This window comes from Vulpes lagopus, chromosome X (assembly GCF_018345385.1).
Source record: "Vulpes lagopus strain Blue_001 chromosome X, ASM1834538v1, whole genome shotgun sequence".
In the NCBI taxonomy this organism is placed as follows: Eukaryota; Metazoa; Chordata; class Mammalia; order Carnivora; family Canidae; genus Vulpes; species Vulpes lagopus.
The window spans coordinates 90,258,344-90,281,155 of record NC_054848.1 but is presented as its reverse complement, the minus strand read 5'-3'; the positions used below and the strand labels follow the sequence as shown (position 1 = coordinate 90,281,155).

General features: G+C 37.5%; 1 protein-coding gene across 16 annotated transcripts in view; it reads left to right on the top strand.

Moving 5' to 3' along the window:
* Positions 1 to 22,812, top strand: part of KLHL13 (kelch like family member 13) — a 221,912-nt gene that overhangs the window by 65,076 nt on the left and 134,024 nt on the right. For 12 of the 16 annotated variants that reach the window (XM_041742176.1, XM_041742174.1, XM_041742166.1 and 9 more), the window contains one exon: positions 20,785 to 20,858. The exons of the other annotated variants lie outside the window; for them this stretch is intronic. In XM_041742176.1, the coding sequence (XP_041598110.1) occupies positions 20,809 to 20,858 (50 nt within the window). In that variant the 5' untranslated portion in view covers positions 20,785 to 20,808. The remainder of the gene's footprint in view (positions 1 to 20,784; positions 20,859 to 22,812) is intronic. 16 annotated transcript variants of the gene reach the window in all.

The window sequence follows — 22,812 nt, the reverse complement described above, 5'->3', positions numbered from 1 at the left end:
ACTCATCTGTTGTTTATTAGCATGTTGTTTAACTCCACATGTTCATGCTGCTGTGGTCGAAAAAGGTGCTTGATATCATTTCAATCTTCAAAAAAAGATGCTTGATATGATTTTAATCTTCTTAAATTTATTGAGACTTGTTTTGTGGCTAACATGTGCTCTGTCTTGGAGAATGTTCCATGTGTACTTGAAAAGAATGTGTATTATGCAGTTTTGAGATTGAATATTCTGTATGTACCTGTTGAGTCCATCTGGTCTAATGTGTCATTCAAAGCTACTTTTTCCAGGGACACCTGTGTAGCTTAGCCAGTTAAGCATCTGACTGTTGATTTCAGCTCAGGTCATGATCTTAGTTCGTGAGATCAAGCCCTATGCTAGTCTCCACACTAAGTATGAGGCCTGCTTAAGTCTTTCTGTCTCCCTCTCTCTGTGCACCTCCTCCCCCAATCCCACTCTCTGTCTCTTAAGAAAAAAAAGCTACTCCTTCCCTATTGATTTTCTGTCTGGATTATTTATCCATTGATGTAAATGGAGTGTTAAAGTTCTCTACTGTTATAGTATTACTGTAAATTTCTTTCTTTATGTCTGTTAATATTTTCCTCATATATTTAGGTGCTCCTATGTTAGGTGTATAGATACTTGCAATTTTTATATTCTCTGTTGGATTGATCCCTTTATAATTATGTAATGGCCTTCTTTGTCTCTTATTATAGTCTTTGTTTTAACATCTATTTTTGTCTGAAATAAGTATGGGTACTCTAGTTTTTCTTTTCTCACTTCCATTTGCATGAGCTATCTTTTATTATACCTTCACTTTCAGTCTGTATGTGTTTTTAGGTTTGAAGTGAGTCCACTTGTAGGCAGCATATAGATGGGTCCTGTGTTTTTATCCACTCATTTACCCTGTGTCTTTTGATTATAGTATTTACTCAATTTACATTTAAAGTAATTATTGATAGATATATACTTATTGCCATTTTGTTGAGTTTTTTGGTATTTTTTGTCATTCTCTCTTTCCTCTTATCTTACTGTCTTACCTTGTGAGTTGATGACTTTATTTAATGTTGTGCTTGGATTTCTTTCTCTTTATTTTTTTGTATATCTATTGTAGGTTTTTGTTTTGTGGTTACCATGAGGTTTATATATAACATCCTATGTATATAGCAGTCTATATTAAGTTGATGGTCACTTAAATTTGAACACATTCTAAAAGCACTACATTTGTATTCCTCCTTCACATTTTATGTATGTGATGTCATGTTTTATGTCTTTTCATTTTGTATATCCTTTAGCTATTTTTTTAGATATAATTGATTTTACTAGCTTTGTTTTTTGACCTTTATACTAGTTTATAAGTGATTTACCTACTAACTTTACTATATGTTTGCTTTCACCAATGAAATTTTTTCCTTTCATAATTTTCTTAGTTCTAATTATGGCCTTGACTTATTGCTTTAGAAGTACCTTCAACATTTCTCATAATGTTAGTTTAGTTGTGATAAACTCTTTTAACTTTTATTTGTCTGGGAAACTTCTTATCTCTCCTTCAATTCTGAATAATAACTGTGCCAAGTAGTCTTGGTCATCTCTTTCTGTGCTTTGAATATATCACGCTACTCCTTTTTGGCCTGTGAACTTTCTGCTGAAAAATTGGCTGATAATCTTATGGGGTTTCCTCTAAATAACTGTTTTATCTTGCTGCTTTTAAGATTATCTCTTTATCTTTAATTTTTGGTATTTTATTTTTTAAAATTTTATGTATTTATTTGAGAAAGAGAAGTGTGAGAGAGAGGGGGAGGGTGGGGTGGGGAGCAGAAGTAGAAGCAGGCTCCCTGCTCATCAGGACTTGATTCCAGAGATGCTTAACTGACTGAACCACCCAGGTGCTCCCTTGACATTTTATTTTATTTTATTTTTAAAGATTTCATTTATTTATTTGGGAGAACAAGCAGGGGGAGCAGCAGTCAGAGGGAGAGCAGCAAGCAGGCTCCCCTTTGAGCGAGAAGCCCAATACGGGGCTTGAGTCCGTGACCCCAGGATCATGACCTGAGCCAAAGGCAGATGCTTAACTGACTGAGCACCCAGGCATCCCAATTTTCTGACATTTTAATTATTATGTATCTGTGTATAGACCTTCTTGAGTTCATCTTGTTTGACGTTCTCTGTACTTGCTGGGCCTGGATATTTGTTTCTTTCTCCAGGTTAGCAAAGTTTTCAGGTATTATTTCTTTAAAAAAATTTTCTCCTCCTTTCTATCTTTTCCATCTGGGATCCTTATAATGTGAATGTTAGCACTCTTGATGTTATTTTCCTTTTAAAATTCTTTTTTCCTTTTAGTGTTTTGTGGGAGAAAACTTTTTGTTTTTGTGGGAGAAAAGTGGAAACACTTTTTCCAGTAGGGAAAAGAAACAATAAGAACATGGACATGCATAAAGGGCAACAGCTTTATGCATGTAGCAAAAGCTACTTATTCCTGCCATTGGTCTATACTGAAAACAATACATACTGAAAACAGCAATGATGGTGGATAAATAGTCAGGCCTGTTGAGGTCAGTTCTCCCATCCCCCACAGCCCCCTAGTTAATGCTTCCCTGCGACCTGTGCAGATAGTCACGTACACAGTTCCCTGCTGCCCCTCACATGATTGGTTTCTTGAGTTGTTTTTCCTTCCTTGTTTCCACATACTTTACATTCTATGATAATAAACCTGAGAGCCAGCTCACACTCAGGCTTTACCTTGGCACCTGTACTTCTTGGCGGTACCTGATGGTACCTTTGGGCTTCTCTTTGTTCCAAAATAATGGATTCTGAGTAACGGTTTCATCTCTCATTGGAATATTCCACGCAACAGTGTTGAGCTTGGGTGATTTCCAAACCCTGTCTTCTAGATTGTTGATCCATTCTTCTCCTTCCTGTAATCTGCTATTGATTTCTTCTAGTGTAGTTTTCATTTCAGTTATTGTATTCTTTAGCTCTGATGGTTCCTTTTTGTATTTTCTCTTTGTTGAAGTTCTCTCTGACTTGATCCAAAGTATTTTATTCTTTCTCATGCTATTATTATTGGAATTGTTTTCTTAATTCCATTTTGATTTTGTTTATTGCAAATGTATACAAGTACAATTGATTTTGGTATATTGATGTTGTATCCTATAACCTTGCTAAACTCATTTATTAATTCTAATAGTATTTTATTTGATTGCTGAAGATTTTCTTTATGCAAGCTCAAGATATCTGCTATAAAACCAAAAGAGATCTGCTAATAGTTTTATTACTTCCTTTCTAATGTAGATGCCAACTATTTCTTTTCCTTGACTAATTAATTGCCTTGGCTATTACTTCCAGCACATTGTTGAGTAGGAGTGGTAAGAGCACAAGGATATTGTTTTGTTCCTCATATTAGAGGGCAAGCATTTGATCTTTCATTATTAGGTATAATGGTGGTTGTGGGTTGCTTTATAAAAATTGCATTAAATTAGCATTTATGTTAATACTGAGTTTTGGGCACCTTCTGAAAATTTTGAGCCTGAAAAGTAACTGCATTCACTTCAGTCTTGCACCTGGCATTCTAAAAGATTTGGGGGAGGGGTGCACCTGGCTGGCTTAGTTGATAGAGCATGCAACTCTTGATCTTGGGGTCATGAGTCCGATCCCCATGTGTCATGTGGCATTTACTTTAAAAGTTTGAAGAAAAAAAAGATTTGGGAAAAATTGTAAAACGTATTAAGGATTCTGAATTCATATCACTGTGCAACTGGCTTTATATTCTCTGTTTTAAAGAAACCAAATCTATAAATCACAGTTCATGCATTTATTGTGATGGTGAGCTTAATTTATGAAAGAAGATTCCAAGATTCAATTAGTAGGCCAGTGCACAAAGAAAAAGCTTTGTCTGTAGATCAAATGGTAAGGCAAATCACAAATGATTCCTACTTCAACTTTTTTTGATTCATCAATATACTATGGGCCTAATTAAATCCCATAATACAACTTCCACTGTGAATATGTAAGATCATCTGAATGATAGAGCTACCTGAACTTTCCTTCCTGCATTCTTTCATTTTGTTAAATTTGCTAATCTTACCTGTTATGGACTCAGGAAAACTATTCTCTTTATCCAGACCTGCATCCTATAATCCCTTGAATCCCTTGGACAGTAAAAAGTTGAGTAGCCTAATTAGTAAAGTGGAGACTTTTGTTAGAAAACTCTTAGTATGAAACATTGGCTTTCTAGTAAATGGACTACATTAATTGTGATGAGACCAGGTTTTTGTTGTTTTTCACTTAGTAGACTCATGTTGATTATGACTGAATGGTATGTTAAATAGTATTGTATCTTTTTCAAAGGAAATTCTTTGTATTTTTAATTTAATTTTGAAGAATGGCATAAACCTCTAAGAAGCCAGATTACTACTATTAATAATCAATTTTTTTCTGAGATTGTGATCTGTAAGTTACAGTAGATCTTAATTAAAGAGGGTTCTTAATTCAGTATAAATAGCTGATCAATTATGTGGGTAGAACTCAATATATTCTTAGAATAACAAGTATTATATATAATACTTTATATAATATATATAAATGTATGTTATATTTAAATAAGCAGACTAACAAATCTCATCTGTGTGAGTTTTTCAAAAATTTCTCATAAAAGTTTTGTTCAAAATATAGTCAGAGGATTCTACCCATATTAACCTAAGTTATTTGAGGAATGATTAATACTTTTTAAAGAAATGCCATATTGGATTTATCACTGTGAAAGAAATACTTTCATTTCTTTTTGCTACGGTTTAGATGTTGCTTAGCATTTAAAGCATGGACTTTAGATTTCATATATAGATTGATTTGAAAACCGGAATCCATCAGCCTAACAATCTCTCGTGCAAAGACAATAAAATGATTCAATATTTACTTTTATAATACTAGAAAAATATAATGTAATAAAAACACTGCATTGCATCTAAAGTTTTTCAGCAGTTACTTGGCACTTGATTATTCCATTATATTGGAGATACAAGCATTTCTGTTTTAAGATCGCTTGTGAATCTTATTTTGCTTGGATAAACAGCTTTCTGGTAAGATGATTACTTTAATATAAAACCACTTAAGAATTTTACCCTTTGGAACATTGAAGACAAATTGAATTATGGCCTGCTTGTGTGGAGTTGGGGAAAACAACTATCTTCACCTGCTTGCTTAAATGCACCCCAATCTAGAAGCTTTAATAGATGAAGCTCACTTACCTTCCCTAGTAAAATGCACAATAATTTTTACCTTTCCTGAATTTTGGTAGATTTAATTTTTAAGTTTCTTGTAAGCCACCTTCTTTCTCTTCATTGTCTTCCCTTGTTTGTAAGTTTTAGTGGAAGTATAAGATTTTCCATGGTAAATAGGCCCCAAGAGGTGTCTTAGTATCTTTCAAAGGTGAAAATGTGGGAAAGAGAAGGATGCTGTGCAACTAATGTGTCTTTAATATGGCTGTGGGTTTTCTCTCAGTTTTACACACACACACACACACACACACACACACACGCATGCAATTGAGTTCAAACATATTTCCTTAAACTTATTTTTCTGTTGTTATTCTTTTTCTCTGCCAAGCCTCTTCAGATATTTGCCTACTGTATCATACACCTTTGTTACTGATTTTTTTTGGGGGGAGAATAATTTATGTGTTATGAATATTAAACCTCCACCTGTTAACATGTTACAGCCTTCCTCCTCAACTCGCTACTGGCTACTGTATTTTTTCAATATGTTTATAGTGTGTTGTACCCTATAGAATTATAACCTTGTTTTTCATTAACAAAACCATTTTCATATTCTTTGTGGCTTCTGCATTTTGTGTTGGCTCTTAGAAAGATTTTTTTCACTTTTTTTCTTATATTTGTGTAACAATGCTTAATGAATTATATAGAATGGAGTTTGATATTTTTGCCTCATTGAAAAAATATATATTCTTTTTATTTTATTACAGTTACAATTTTATTTTTTCATGTTTAGTTATTCTATCTGTGGGAGATACATATACATATATGTGTGTGTGTGTGTATGTATAGATAGATAAGATTTCAGTTTTTCTTCTAACATAGTCAGTTTCCCTAAACCTCTTTATTGAGAAATTCATCTTTTTTTTTAGTTACCGATCCTAAATACCACATGTACCATGTAGTTAATAACCATATGCAATTGGATCTGTTTTGGGACTGGATTCTATTGATTCCTCTGTCCCCATATTGGTATCACACTGTTATAGTTGCTGTATCTTTATAGTACATTTTATTTTTTTGAGAGAGAGGGAGGAGGAGAGAGAGAGGCAGGGAGTGGGAGAGAGGGAGACAGGAGGAGCAGGGGAGAGAGAATATTAAGCAGGATCCACAGCCAGTGCAGAGCCCAGTGTGGGGCTTGATCTCACAACCCTGAGATCATGACCTGAGCTGAAATCAAGAGTCAGATGCTTAACCTACTGAGCCACTCAGGTGCCCCCCCCTTATAGTACATTTTAATGTCACCTGGGAAAAGTTGCCTCTTCCCTTATTATTATTTAAAAAATTTTGAGCAATTTTCATGTGTTCTCTTCTTCTGATGAACTATAGGATTCAAAATGGAAAATAACCATCCCCTTAAACCAAAAATAATTCTAACCCTTTGCTAATTTGATTGGAACTGTGTTGAATTTTTATATGAATTTTGAGGGAAATTTGCATCTTTGTGATTTTGATTTTTTTTATTCCATATTTGTGCATGTGTATTTGTATCCATGTATCCATTTATTCATGTCCTTTATGATTTTATAAACTCCAGTAACATTTTATTTTTTATGACTTTCAGATTTCTTTTAAAACTCCTTGCTAGGTATTTTACGGATTTTGTTGGAAGATAAGACATCTTTGTCTTTATAGAGCTGTTATTCCTGTAGTGGGCATTTTACTGTATTCGTTTTCCAGTTGATTCTTCTGAACTTTGTATAAAAACTATGTTATCTGTAAATCATCAGTTCTTAAAGTGTCATCTGTGATCTACCAGCAACAACATCCTTTGTGAACCTCTTAGAAAAGCAAATTATCTAGACCCATCCCACATCAACTGAATGAGAAACTCTGGGGGCTGAAGCCCAGCAATCTGTTGATCTCACCCTCTAGAGGATTCTGATACATAGTCAAGTTTGCAGACCACTGATGTAAATAATGATTTTTATTTTTAACCTGCCAGTACTTTCTTTTCTCAGTTCTTTTTTCTTGTAAGATGTTTGTGTAACAGTGCTTAATGAGTTATGTAGAATGGATTTTGACTGAAGAGGCTGAGATAAATTGCTAACTTCCAAAAGTAAGACTATAGATGAGGATAATGAGAAATGCAATATTCCTTAACCAGGGGAATGGGGAAATCTTAACCCTAGAGAGAAGGAGATTGAGTGAGAGAGATTGAGGTAATAATTTAGGGTAAGGATTTTGATGGGTAGCACAGAGGTGTAATTAAAAATGAAACGTACTACAGTGTCACTCCTGTAGATAAGAGTGATAACGTGATCCTGAAAAAAATGAAGGCAGCTAAGCTTGGCAGTTGACACTTAAACATTTGTTAGACCAAGTTTAGCCCCTGTTACAAGAGGGCAGCCACTATTAGAAAGATCAGATAGAATTGTATTAATACAAAGATAACAACTTGAACATTGGTAAAAAGGCCAATTGCAATCAATGATAAGATGAATGAGGCCATTAGCCAGCAACATATCCCAAAAGAATCCCTAAAGCTCGAGCAACAAAATGAAAAGGGACTACCACGGGATCATATCGAGAAGGAAAGAGTGGTGTTATTGCAAGCAGCAGTGGAACTGCATGGTGTGTGGTGTACGCCTGTAGCAATAAAAAGCAAGATGATGGTGACGATATAGTGGTACAGGGGGCAGATTGCCTCAGTGACTATGGGAAGAAAACTGAAATTGTTGAGGACACTGTATCAACCATCCTGGCATGTGGCCAGGGAAAAGGGAGAAACTTCTGGAACATGGAGAATCTAGTCTTTTTGGTAGGAGTGTAGATCAAGAAGTAGCTGTTAGACACCATAGTCACAGCACAAAATGCTGATAAGAAGGAAAACAGATTGATCACTTGGATAAATGTTTTAAAATCAGGTACAGTTGCAAGCTTTAGGGTAGCACAACCTTTATCATTTTTAGTGTTGCAGATTTTCTCGTGGGTGTGTATGGGAGCATACTGCATAGTCCCAGTCCATTTTAGATTTACTCTAAGGGAAAAAAAATCACCCCTGCCCCCAGCTCAAGTGTCTTAGGGTAGGCCCTCTTCAGTGCCACAAGTGGTAGGTAAGTGTGGTGTCTGTCCTGGGTGAAGGCTAAAAGAGTTGATAGCATAACACTCTGTGACATTTTAAAAAATTAATTTTTGTGTAACAAACTATTTTCCCAAAGAATACAGTTCTGTTTCTTACACATCACTTTTTGCAGTCTCAAGATGATTTTGAATTTTTGGTGCTACTGCTATATATAACTTGATTGAGAGAAGTGCAATTATGTATAATTTTTCTACATTGTGCAGTTTTTCAATTTTGTAGTGTTTAGCACTTTTCACTGATCTTTTCTGTCAGCTTTTCTTATCAGAGTGCTTAACAAAATTTTCTTTGAAGGCAGACAATCATGGCACTCTGAATCTCTTTTATATAACATAAGGTTAGTTCATAAGCAGGGTTTACCGTACATAGTGTAAAATTGACGAGGCATTTCTCAAATCTCATTATTTTTAAAGCTGTTGGTTCTTGGGCAGAGTAGAAAAGAGTGAGACAGTGGGTTTTAATTAAATGCTAAGTCATAAACTGAAATCTCTAAAGTATTATCTATAGGATAGGTGCTTGTGAAATATTAGATTAGCAAATTACTTAAAATAAATGCTTAAGAGTAAAATTGGTTGAACTTACACAAGTTATCTCAGCGATCAAAAATGGTCTTGTAAGTTTTATTTCTGATGAGCTAGGTAGAATATTTTAAGGGCAAAACCACAATTATGTCTTTGTCAGCTGTGCCCTATGAGTAATGATTAGCTTCCCTCTTATTCTTGAGAGTATCATGGCCGTGGAGAAGTGTGTCTCTAATTATAATGCATATCTGCTTATGCTTTTGTCCTGCCTTTCTCCTTAATCTTTGGAAATATTCTATGCATTTATCTATATCTGTTGGCCTTTATGTGTCATGTCTTGTCTGCTCATCTACACGGTCTCTAGGCAAGAGAGCATGTATTATATACTTTTCTCTTTCATTTAATTAAAATAGTTCAAACATACAGAAAAGTACAGAGACCAGTATCACAAACCCTCATAGAACCACCACTTAGCTACGTGATACCTTAACATTTTGCCTTTTTTTTTTCAGATGCCTATCAAAATCTTAAATACAGGCGAAGCTTCTAGTTTATCCCTCAATTGCATTTCTTGTCCCGAATTGGGGGTTTATCATTCCCATAAATATTTTAATGCTTTTTCTGTATGTGTATATGTGTATATAATATGTATGTGTGTACATATATATGTATACACACATGTATGGTCTTATGTGCTTTTCAAATTTATTATGTATTATTGTACTTCTTCAGTTTACATTTTTGTGTAATGACATGCTCTTCAGATTCACCTTCCATAGTATTATCCATTATCCAAACATCTCCTTCCACCCTGTATCCCCCCTCCAAATACCACCTATTTTTTTGTCCTCATTAAAGTGCAACTCTTGGTAAGAGTTGTATGTACTGTTTCCTCTCTTTCCTTTTGTTCTCTCTTGAACCCTTGCTCACTGGCCATTTTCTCCACCATTCCATGTAAACCACTCTTACCAAGGTGTCCAGTGACCTCCATGTCACCACATAGTGTTGTCATTTCTCAGTTCTTCACTTCATCCCTCACTAGTATCTGACACACTTAATTACATCTTTCTTTATATAACACTTTATTCAGCCTTCTAGGTTTCCACACCTTCCTGATTTTCTCCTACCTCATGGCCGCTCCTTCTTATTTCTTTTGCTGGGTCCTCTTTTTTTAAATTTTGAAATAAGTTGGACAGAAAATTCTAGAATGAAACGTGAACATTCCTCCTAAACTTATATTCCTTCTCACTAATAATGGATATGAACAGACTTGGGCATGTGTGTGTGAATCTCACAGGTGAACCATTGCCTCATTTTAAGTTGTATTGATTTGTTTTTTGATGATTTCTATTTTTTATGTGCACATACTTTTTGGATTGTTCTCTTTTACTATTATGTTTTACCGTTTCTATTGATTATTTTTTTGTATGTGTAAGTTAAAATCATTAGCCCTTTGTTGTCTGTTGTGTGTGTGGTGAACATTTTTTCCTTGCTCATCAAATGCCATTTAACTTTGTGATATTTTTATTTTTATTTATTTATTTTTTTTAACCACTTGAAAATATACTTTATTTTTCACATGCAAATCTATATAAGTGAAGAATTGCTTATTTTTAATAGTCATTCAAATATCATATATCTTTATTATATTTTGCTCCTAGCAATTTTGTTTTTTGTTTTTTTTATTTTTTTATTTATTTTTTATTTTTTAATTAACTTTTATTGGTGTTCAATTTACCAACATACAGAAAAACACCCAGTGCTCATCCCGTCAAGTGTCCACCTCAGTGCCCGTCACCCATTCCCCTCCAACACCCGCCCTCCTCCCCTTCCACCACCCCTAGTTCATTTCCCAGAGTTAGGAGTCTTTATGTTCTGTCTCCCTTCCTGATATTTCCCAACATTTCTTTTCCCTTCCTTTATATTCCCTTTCACTATTATTCATATTCCCCAAATGAATGAGAACATACACTGTTTGTCCTTCTCCGATTGACTTATTTCACTCAGCATAATACCCTCCAGTTCCATCCACGTTGAAGCAAATGGTGGGTATTTGTCGTTTCTAATTGCTGAGTAATATTCCATTGTATACATAAACCACATCTTCTTTATCCATTCATCTTTCGATGGACACCGAGGCTCCTTCCACAGTTTAGCTATTGTGGCCATTGCTGATAGAAACATCGGGGTGCAGGTGTCCCGATGTTTCATTGCATCTGAATCTTTGGGGTAAATCCCCAACAGTGCAATTGCTGGGTCGTAGGGCAGGTCTATTTTTAACTCTTTGAGGAACCTCCACACAGTTTTACAGAGTGGCTGCACCAGTTCACAGTCCCACCAACAGTGTAAGAGGGTTCCCTTTTCTCCGCATCCTCTCCAACATTTGTTGTTTCCTGCCTTGTTAATGTTCCCCATTCTCACTGGTGTGAGGTGGTATCTCATTGTGGTTTTGATTTGTATTTCCCTGATGGCAAGTGATGCAGAGCATATTCTCATGTGCTTGTTGGCCATGTCCATGTCTTCCTCTGTGAGATTTCTCTTCATGTCTTTTGCCCATTTCATGATTGGATTGTTTGTTTCTTTGGTGTTGAGTTTAATAAGTTCTTTATAGATTTTGGAAACTAGCCCTTTATCTGATATGTCATTTGCAAATATCTTCTCCCATTCTGTAGGTTGTCTTTTAGTTTTGTTGACTGTACCCTTTGCTGTGCAAAAGCTTCTTATCTTGATGAAGTCCCAATAGTTCATTTTTGCTTTTGTTTCTTTTGCCTTCGTGGATGTATCTTGCAAGAAGTTACTGTGGCCGAGTTCAAAAAGGGTGTTGCCTGTGTTCTCCTCTAGGATTTTGATGGAATCTTGTCTCACATTTAGATCTCTCATCCATTTTGAGTTTATCTTTGTGTATGGTGAAAGAGAGTGGTCCAGTTTCATTCTTCTGCATGTGGATGTCCAATTTTCCCAGCACCATTTATTGAAGAGACTGTCTTTCTTCCAATGGATAGTCTTTCCTCCTTTATCGAATATTAGATGACCGTACATTTCAGGGTCCACTTCTGGGTTCTCTATTCTGTTCCATTGATCTATGTGTCTGTTTTTGTGCCAGTACCACACTGTCTTGATGGCTACAGCTTTGTAGTACAACCTGAAATCTGGCATTGTGATGCCCCCAGCTATGGTTTTCTTTTTTAAAATTCCCCTGGCTATTCGGGGTCTTTTCTGATTCCACACAAATCTTAAAATAATTTGTTCTAACTCTCTGAAGAAAGTCCATGGTATTTTGATAGGGATTGCATTAAACGTATAAATTGCCCTGGGTAACATTGACATTTTTACAATATTAATTCTGCCAATCCATGAGCATGGAATATTTTTCCATCTCTTTGTGTCTTCCTCAATTTTTTTCAGAAGTGTTCTATAGTTTTTAGGGTATAGATCTTTTACCTCTTTGGTTAGGTTTATTCCTAGGTATCTTATGCTTTTGGGTGCAATTGTAAATGGGATGGACTCCTTAATTTCTCTTTCTTCAGTCTCATTGTTAGTGTATAGAAATGCCATTGATTTCTGGGCATTGATTTTGTATCCTGCCACGCTACCCAATTGCTGTATGAGTTCTAGCAATCTTGGGGTGGAGGCTTTTGGGTTTTCTATGTAGAGTATCATGTCATCGGCGAAGAGGGAGAGTTTGACTTCTTCTTTGCCAATTTGAATGCCTTTAATGTCTTTTTGTTGTCTGATTGCTGAGGCGAGGACTTCCAGAACTATGTTGAACAGCAGTGGTGAGAGTGGACATCCCTGTCTTGTTCCTGATCTTAGGGGAAAGGCTCCCAGTGCTTCCCCATTGAGAATGATATTTGCTGTGGGCTTTTTGTAAATGGCTTTTAAGATGTCGAGGAAAGTTCCCTCTATCCCAACACTCTGAAGGGTTTTGATCAGGAATGGATGCTGTATTTTGTCAAATGCTTTCTCTGCATCTAATGAGAGGATCATATGGTTCTTGGTTTTTCTCTTGCTGATATGATGAATCACATTGATTGTTTTACGAGTGTTGAACCAGCCTTGTGTCCCAGGGATAAATCCTACTTGGTCATGGTGAATAATTTTCTTTATGTGTTGTTGGATCCTATTGGCTAGTATCTTGTTGAGAATTTTTGCATCCATGTTCATCAGGGATATTGGTCTGTAATTCTCCTTTTTGGTGGGGTCTTTGTCTGGTTTCGGAATTAAGGTGATGCTGGCCTCATAGAACGAATTTGGAAGTACTCCATCTCTTTCTATCTTTCCAAACAGCTTTAGTAGAATAGGTATGATTTCTTCTTTAAACGTTTGATAGAATTCCCCTGGGAAGCCATCTGGCCCTGGACTCTTGTGTCTTGGGAGGTTTTTGATGACTGCTTCAATTTCCTCCCTGGTTATTGGCCTGTTCAGGTTTTCTATTTCTTCCTGCTCCAGTTTTGGTAGTTTGTGGCTTTCCAGGAATGCGTCCATTTCTTCTAGATTTCCTAATTTATTGGCGTACAGCTGTTCATAATATGTTTTTAAAATCGTTTGTATTTCCTTGGTGTTGGAAGTGATGTCCCCTTTCTCATTCATGATTTTATTAATTTGAGTCTTCTCTCTCTTCTTTTTAATAAGGTTGGCTAATGGTTTATCTATCTTATTAATTCTTTCAAAGAGCCAACTCCTGGTTCTGTTGATCTGTTCCACAGTTCTTTTGGTCTCGATTTCATTGAGTTCTGCTCGAATTTTAATTAACTGTCTTCTTCTGCTGGGGGTGGGGTCTATTTTTTGCTTTTTCTCTAGTTCCTTTATGTGTAAGGTGAGCTTTTGAATTTGAGATCTTTCCAGTTTTTGAATGGATGCTTGTATTGCGATGTATTTCCCCCTCAGGACTGCTTTTGCTGCATCCCAAAGATTTTGAACGGTTGTATCTTCATTCTCATTAGTTTCCATGAATCTTTTTAATTCTTCCTTAATTTCCTGGTTGACCTTTTCATCTTTTAGCAGGATGGTCCTTAACCTCCACGTGTTTGTGGTCTTTCCATACTTCTTGTTGTGATTAAGTTCTAATTTCAAGGCATTATGGTCTGAGAATATACAGGGGACTATCCCGATCTTTTGGTATCGGTTCAGACCCGATTTGTGACCCAGTATGTGGTCTATTCTGGAGAAAGTTCCATGTGCACTTGAGAAGAATGTGTATTCAGTTGAGTTTGGATGTAAAGTTCTGTAGATACCTGTGAACTCCATCTGGTCCAGTGTATCATTTAAAGCTCTCGTTTCTTTGGAGATGTTGTGCTTAGAAGACCTATCCAGGGTAGAAAGAGCTAGATTGAAGTCACCAAGTATAAGTGTATTATTATCAAGGTATTTCTTGAGTTTGGTTATTAATTGGTTTAAATATTTGGCAGCTCCCACATTCGGGGCATATATATTGAGGATTGTTAAGTCCTCTTGTTGGATAGATCCTTTGAGTATGAGATAGTGTCCCTCTTCATCTCTCACTATAGTCTTTGGGGTAAATTTTAATTTATCTGATATAAGGATGGCTACCCCTGCTTTCTTTTGAGGACCATTTGAATGGTAAATGGTTCTCCAACCTTTTATTTTCAGGTTGTAGGTGTCCTTCTGTCTAAAATGAGTCTCTTGTAGACAGCAAATAGATGGGTCCTGCTTTTTTATCCAGTCTGAAACCCTGCGCCTTTTGATGGGGTCATTAAGCCCGTTCACGTTCAGAGTTACTATTGATAGATATGAGTTTAGTGTCATCATATCTATTCAGTCCTTGTTTTTGTGGATTGTTCCACTGAACTTCTTCTTAAAGGGGAATTTTAAGAGTCCCCCTTAAAATTTCTTGCAGAGCTGGTTTGGAGGTTACATATTCTTTCAGTTCCTGCCTGTCTTGGAAGCTCTTTATCTCTCCTTCCATTTTGAATGAAAGCCTTGCTGGGTAAAGTATTCTTGGTTGCATGTTCTTTTCATTTAGGACCCTGAATATATCCTGCCAGCCCTTTCTGGCCTGCCAGGTCTCTGTGGAGAGGTCTGCTGTTACCCTAATATTCCTCCCCATAAAAGTCAGGGACTTTTTTTCTCTTGCTGCTTTAAGGATCTTCTCCTTTTCTTTGGAATTTGCAAGCTTCACTATTAAATGTCGAGGTGTTGAACGGTTTTTGTTGATTTTAGGGGGGGGATCTCTCTATTTCCTGGATCTGAATGCCTGTTTCCCTTCCCAGATTAGGAAAGTTTTCAGCTAGGATTTGTTCAAATACATATTCCGGCCCTCTGTCCCTTTCGGCGCCCTCAGGAACCCCAATTAAACGTAGGTTTTTCTTCCTCAGGCTGTCATTTATTTCCCTTAATCTATCCTCATGATCTTTTAATTGCTTGTCTCTTTTTTCCTCAGTTTCCCTCTTTGCCATCAACTTGTCTTCTATGTCACTCACTCGTTCTTCCACCTCGTCAAGCCTCGTCGTTAGGACTTCTAGCTTGGATTGCATCTCATTTAATTGATTTTTAATTTCTGCCTGATTGGATCTAAATTCTGCAGTCATGAAGTCTCTTGAGTCCTTTATGGTTTTTTCTAGAGCCACCAGTAGCTGTAAAATAGTGCTTCTGAATTGGCTTTCTGACATTGAATTGTAATCCATATTTTGTAACTCTGTGGGAGAGTGGGCTGTTTCTGATTCTTTTTTTTGAGGTGAGGTTTTCCTTCTAGTCATTTTGCTCAGTGCAGAGTGGCCAAAAACAAGTTGTATTGGGAAAAGGAGAAAAAGAGAGAGAAGGAACGAAAAGAGAAAAAGAAAAAAGAGAAAGAAGAAAAAAGGGGAAAAAGAGAAGAAAAAGAAAGAAAGGAGAAAAAAGAAAAAAGGGGGGGTGGGGGAAGCAATCAGAAATCAAGAAGACAGAAAAAAAAGCATAAAACAAAACAAAACAAAAAAACAAAAACAAACAAACAAAACAAAAACAAAAACAAAAACAAAAAAAAACACGGGGGAGTATCTTCCGATTCTGTGTACTTTAAGTCCCTTGACTTCCCTTGGAACTGGTCCGTGTCGCTGGTCTTCTGGGGGAGGGGCCTGCTGTACTGGTTCTCAGGTGTTAGCACTTGGGGGAGCTGCTCTGCCCCTGCCTGGTGCAGGGCTCAGTGGGGGTTGTTCACCCCGTGAGGCCCCGGGAGGAAGCCACAGTGGCGGGGGCAGCTCTGGGACCCTGGAGTCAGCTCCCGCAGTAGCTCCGGGGCTCTCCATCTGCAGGGCCTGGAGGCTCCGGTGCGGGGCCGCTGATCTGCTCAGCCCCGGGCAGGAGCGTCCTTGCTGTCCTGGGCCCTCCCGGCCTCTGCCTATCCCTGGGGGAGGCCGGATCCTGGGCTGTGTTCTGGCGTCCTGTGCTCTGGGGCCTTTGCTGTTGGATTCGCGGTCCCACCCCGCAGCCCCCTCCGCGGAGCCGCCGCCCGAGCCCCTCCGAGCTGTTCCCGGAGCCGCGCAGCCCCCTCCGCGCGGAGCTTCTTCCTCTGCCCGAGCCGCCGCCGCTGAGCTGCTCCCAGAGCCGCGCAGCCCCCTCCGCGGAGCCGCAGCCCGAGCCCCTCCGAGCTGTTCCCGGAGCCGCGCAGCCCCCTCCGCGGAGCCGCAGCCCGAGCCCCTCCGAGCTGTTCCCGGAGCCGCGCAGCCCCCTCCGCGGAGCCGCAGCCCGAGCCCCTCCGAGCTGTTCCCGGAGCCGCGCAGCCCCCTCCGCGGAGCCGCCGCCCGAGCCCCTCCGAGCTGCTCCGGGTCCCGCCGAGCGCTGCAGCCGTTAGGGAGCTCGGCGCACTCTCCGGGGCGCAGTTCCTCTGTTACTGTCCCGCCTTTCTGGGGATCCTGCTCCAATTCTCTGGGAGGCTTTTCCGCGGGGAAGGTTGGTGCAGCTTCTGCTTCTCCGGGACGGGGCTCTCCTGTCCTGGGGACACTCGCCCCGGCCTCAGCCCTGCTCCTCACAGGGCCCCTCCCCCTTGGAGGCCTTTTGTTCCTTTATTTCTTTTTCCCCGTCTTCCTACCTTGATAGAAGCGCGAACTCTTCTCACTGGAGCGTTCCAGATGGTCTCTCTTTAAATCTCAGGCCGAATTCGTAGGTTTTCAGGATGATTGGATGGTTTTCTAGGTAATTTGTTGAGGACAGGTGACCTGGAGACCCTACTCTGCCGCCATCTTGCCCCTCCCCCCTGTGATATTTTTAAAGTTCAGAGTTCTAATTATTTTTGTACAAGCAGATATAACAGTTTTTTTCTTTTATAGTTCTTCAATTTTCGGTCCTGCTTACCTTCTCTGCTGTGTGATTAGAAATGATTTCACTTGGGTTTTCCTTAGTAATATTTCAAAGTTTCATTTTTTCCCTTTAATTCTTTGATCTATCTGGAATTTATTTAGGATATCCTAATGGGAAGTGAAGTGGTATGAACTTATTTTTTTTCTAAATGGCTACCCCAATCACTTAATCATCTCTTTTCCCTTACTTGTTTGAAGGCCGCCATTACCATAGACTAACTCCCTGATGAATTTGAGTTACTTTCAAGTTCTTGAAAGAATTTGTTTATGTTGGTTTTTTTTAGGCTTATTTATTTTAGTAATCTCTACATCCAGTGTGGGGTTCAAACTCATGACCCGGAGATCAAGGGTCACATGCTCTTCCAAATGAGCCAGCCAGGAGCCCCTATTTATGTTTGTTTTATTTTTCAAACCACTGCAGTGTGGTTCTCCACACCTGTGTTCATAATACTCTTTAGAAAAGGTAATCACTGACTTTATAGAGCTATCACATCAGTAAGCTGATCTCTTACTTGGTCTGGGCAGAACTTGAAACAATTGAATACCCTCCAACCACTCTTATGAACCCACCTCTTTCCTTAGCTTTGATCTCACATTTCTCTTAGTTTCCCTCCTACCTATTGGCTCTCTCTTTGCTAGCTCATCTTCCTCGGTTTCTTGCACAACAGTGTTTTTGGGATTCCACCTTCTCATGGCAAATACACTTCTGAGGAATATTTCTCAGTCTCAATACTTTAACTCTTACTTAACTGGCTAAATACCCTTATATTTTCATTTCTAGTTCCAATTGAAATCTGCTGTATATATCCAGTTTTCTGTTAGATGCTATATGGTGTGATGGTGTGCCCTAGAGGGCTTCAGTATGTCTGCACCAAACCATTGTTCTCTTTCCTTCCAGTATTTTTCCTTCTTTGCTCTACCCTGCCTCACCTGTTATTATTACCATTTCCCCCAGTTACTTAAATAGATTTTGTCTTTGATGTCACATTATCCTATTAATATCTGTTAGTGATCTGCAGGCATAAGTCCTAGTTTTCCCTGGCTATCCCCATGTCCCTGATCTGTCCTTTTATTTCATGTCTTGCCTTGACTATGGAAGTCGTTTCTTAACTGGTTTCCATACTTCCAGTTTCTCTCTCTCTCTTTTTCTCTCTGATCTACCCCCACATTGCAAACACCCTTAATTTTCTAATACATAGATTTGATCATACAGATTCCCTGATTGAAAATTTCTGGTTTGGGATCCCTGGGTGGCACAGCGGTTTAGCGCCTGCCTTTGGCCCAGGGCGCGATCCTGGAGACCCAGGATCGAATCCCACGTGGGGCTCCCGGTACATGGAGCCTGCTTCTCCCTCTGCCTGTGTCTCTGCCTCTCTCTCTCTCTCTGTGTGACTATCATAAATAAATAAATAAAAATTTAAAAAAATAAGGCTTAAAAAAAAGAAAAAAAAAAGAAAAAGAAAACTTCTGGTTTTAGTTGAATCTTGTGTAAATTGACCATTGTTTACTTCCTCTCCCTTCCTAGCTTCCTTAATATTAGACTAAAGAAATTGAAAAATTCAAAAAGACAAAAGGACCAGGAGGTGCAGCATTGACAATTGCTAAGGTTTAAACTAATTTTTTACTTGTTCAAAGTAAGTTAAAACTTAAGAATTTCCCCCCTACTTTTGTGAGAAACCAACTAATTCTTCCCATACAACTCCTAATATTTCAAGACTTGGGGGCATCTGGTTTGTGGAAGTCAGAAATAAGTCTTGAGATTGAAAATGTGGGCTGTTCTTGGAGTCTTTATAATAAGTGACTGGAGTCCTGTGTCCTGTCATCCACTCCCTGCTCCTCAGGAGACCAGAGGCCTATTATCTGTAGAATTTGAGTGGGAGAGCCCAGACGCAGATACAGCAGGTAGATTGGTTGAAACCATAGGATTGAGAGTTTGAATATCTAATTTAGAGATTTATATGTTCTACTCTAGAGTTGGTGAAAAGGGGCATGAATTATTTATTTGCTAATTCCTAGATTCCTAATAATAATCTAGATTTGGTTGTTTTTCTCTTAACACATCTTCTAAAAAATTGTGTAGCCTAAAAATAATTAAAATTTCTCAACATCTTAAAATTTTCTCACCAGTTCACCATTTTTAGAAAAGATAAGCCCAAAGGTCAGTTGATTTTGAAATGCTTATATTTTTTTATGTGGGCTACTCAATTTCTTGTAATAACAGAAAATATGATTGTGCAAGTAAATAAAATGCTATATTGTCATTTGATTTGGTTTTTTTTTTTTAGAATTATGAAGACCCAAGAAATACTTTTTCTCCTTCTACATCTTTTGCTCTGACCCTAAATTAAGGGAGAGGAAGAAAGCAGGGAACAATGAAGAGAACCTTTTTCTCTGGCTTGATTATTTTAGGTCTTCACCTAGCTTTGTAACAATCATAATTATATGGGGGTACCTGGGTGGCTCAGTTAAATGTCTGCCTTTGGCACAGGTCATGAACATGGGGTAGTGGATTTTAGCCCTGAGTCGGGCTCCATGCTCAGCAGAGTCTGCTTCTCCCTCTGTTCATGCTTTCTTTCTCATTCTCCTCAAATAAATAAATGAAATCTTTAAAAAAGGACATATTTTTTAAAAACATAATTCTATGAACAATCTAAATTACATACTCCATATTTTTATCTCTGCAGTGCAATACATTGATTTTATTAACAATAAACTATTTTATTTAAAACATTTTATTTATTTATTCGTGAGAGATACAGAGAAAGAGGCAGAAGCATAGGCAGAGGGAGAAGCAGGCTCCCTGTGGGGAGCCCGATTTGGGACAGGATCCCAGGATCCCGGGGTCATGCCCTGAGCCAAAGGCAGATGCTCAACCACTGAGCCACCCAGGCATCCCTAACAAGAAACATTTAAGTAAAATCTATATTTCTGCTTCCCAATATATTTGAAATTAATAGAGCCTTTGAAATACACATTTCCAATGCAAAGCGAATGCTAGAAACAATATATTAGATTTAGTGTGGTACAACCTGATCGGCTCTTTTTCCGTAAAATAACCATCAACAAAACAAAATTTTAGTCCAGATCAAGAAAACAACCCCCACTACCTATTTTATGTCTTTAAAATTTCAAAATCTTATACCTTTCTAGCCTTAATTTTGACCAACCAATTCTAAAACTGTGGGTCCTCCTTATGGGCTTTTGAGGCCTCATGTGCTCCTGGTAACTCAGGATTTAGTGCTATCTGTGTCTCTACTTGGCCAATGTTTGCCTCCATTCTTCATCTCTAACTTCTCTTGTGTCTTCCAACTTCACCCAGATTCCTCAGGTCTCCTCAGGGTTAATATAACTTCCCATATACTTGGTTGTTATTCTAATGATTTCAGAAATGTAGTCAGTGGTATTTAATGAGCCACTATGGAATTTTGTAGATAATTTGACTTGCTGATTCAGTTCCTTCAGTGTTCTTAATTTTCATAAACTAGAATATGGACATCAGGAACATGGGCACACATTTTTGTCTTTCTGTCATAAAATATATAAAGTATTACGTAGATAGCATAATTTAAAAATTCTAGCTTTGATTTTTATAGTAAATATTGACTTCTTTTCCTCCTGAACAGGTCATTATCCAAGTGTTAGAGGTGATGGATCATCTTCATAGAGGGGAATCAGTTGCTGCAATACTCCGTAACCGGTATATTTATGGAAGCAATTTACCTTATAAGTTATATAATGTCTCTCCTGCCTATTTATATACCTAACATAGTTGGTACTTAATGAATATTTGTTGAATGACTAGAATAATATATTTGTTCTATGAGTGAAATAAAAGAATGACTGGATGATGAAGAGATGGAAGGAAGAGCCTGTTAGTGACCATGTGTTCGGAGCTAATGAAAAAATAGAGAATATAATTAGAAATCATAATTGGTGTAAATTGTGACCACCTGACATTCAGTGAATGGAGGTGTTGACTTGAATTTTTAGTTTTAAAGCTTTTCAATGAATAAATACAGGCATCCATTGCTTAAGAATAGATGTCTCAACTACGTATTTTAAAAATAGTATTGCCCTGTGATTGTACATTTCTGTCATTAACGAACTCAGGTAAAACTTCTGCAGAGTGTTATGAGAAATTCAGAACTTTCTCTGACAACTTACGATTTTAAATTCATGGTTTAAACAAACATAGCCTTTGCTTTGTAGATACAAAAGAATATCTCTTATTCCCAATATTTGAATTGTATGGTTTAGGTGAATCATTTGAAGTAATATGCTGAAGTTGTCTCTCTCATGGCTCTGACAGTTACTAGTTGTTTAGTCTTGGGCAAATTTCTTAATTTCTCAGTGCCCTAACTTCCTCATCTATGAATTGGGGATAATATTACCTACATCTCAGAGGTGTTATGAGGATTAAGTAAGTATCTATAGGGTATGGAGAGAAAAAGAGCTTGGCAAATAATGCATGGTATATTGATGCTATTACTGAAACGTAAATTTGAGATTTTAACTATTTTGAAATACAGTATTGTGTTTCTGAAGCCTGATAATGCTTTAAATAGGTGTGTCTTAAAAGAATATAAATAGAGGGGAGAATTTGAAGTACGAAGGGGATAGACATAAAGTCATTGTTATTTGACAGATACTAGGGATTTTACGTAATAATCCTATTAGGAAATATTATATGATGGATGCCTGTTTGTTGGAATGTGTACTATCATGTGGGCAAGGGGCTGTAAGGTAAACTTGTTCAGAGACACAGAAAGCAAGGAAATCATAGCAGGAATAATGTGTGGTCATATTGAGTGAAAAGAGAGAAGAAAAGAATAATATGGGAGAGTGGTTAGTTTCTAATGGTGAGTTGAGTCTGCAAAGTCCAGACACTGCTGTGTAGGAGGGTCTATATCACACATTTGGAAGAGGAAATGGTAGGAGGGCAGGATTTCCAAAGGTCAAGTCCATAACTGAGGTAGTCATAGCATGCTTGAATTTGTTTCTATTATTTTTATAGAGATAAAATTAAGTGCAGTAAAATACACAAGCACTAAATTATACATTGTGATAGTTTTTTTTACACACGCACACATCCAGGTAGCCATAACTCAGATCAAAATATAAAATAATTCCATCCTTCCAGAGAATTACCTTGTTCCTCTTTCTAGTCCATGTCCCCTCTACTTCTACTGAAGAGAATGAGTATGCTGACTAGCATATTAGTGTTGCTTGTTCTTGAACTTCACGTAAATGGAGTCAGACACTGTGTATGGCTTCTGTAGTTCAAAATAATGTTTTTGAAATCTGTCAACCTGCCAGTATCAGTAGTTCTATTTTATTGCTATGTAGTATTCCTTTAAAAAAAAAACTATGCCACAATTTGTTTATCCATTTTCTTGTTCATAGTTATTTAAGTTACATCCATTATTTGGCTATTATGAATAATGTTCTTGACATTTTTGTATAAATCTTTTTGTGGCTATATATACTCATTTCCTTTGGATATGTACCTAAAATATGAACATATATAAATTATTTATAAAATTTATTTTATTACATTTATTATATGTAACATATATTAAATATATATAATTTATTTAGCATTCATAGACTGCCAAAGACCTTTTTAAAAAAGATTTTGTTTATTTGAGAGA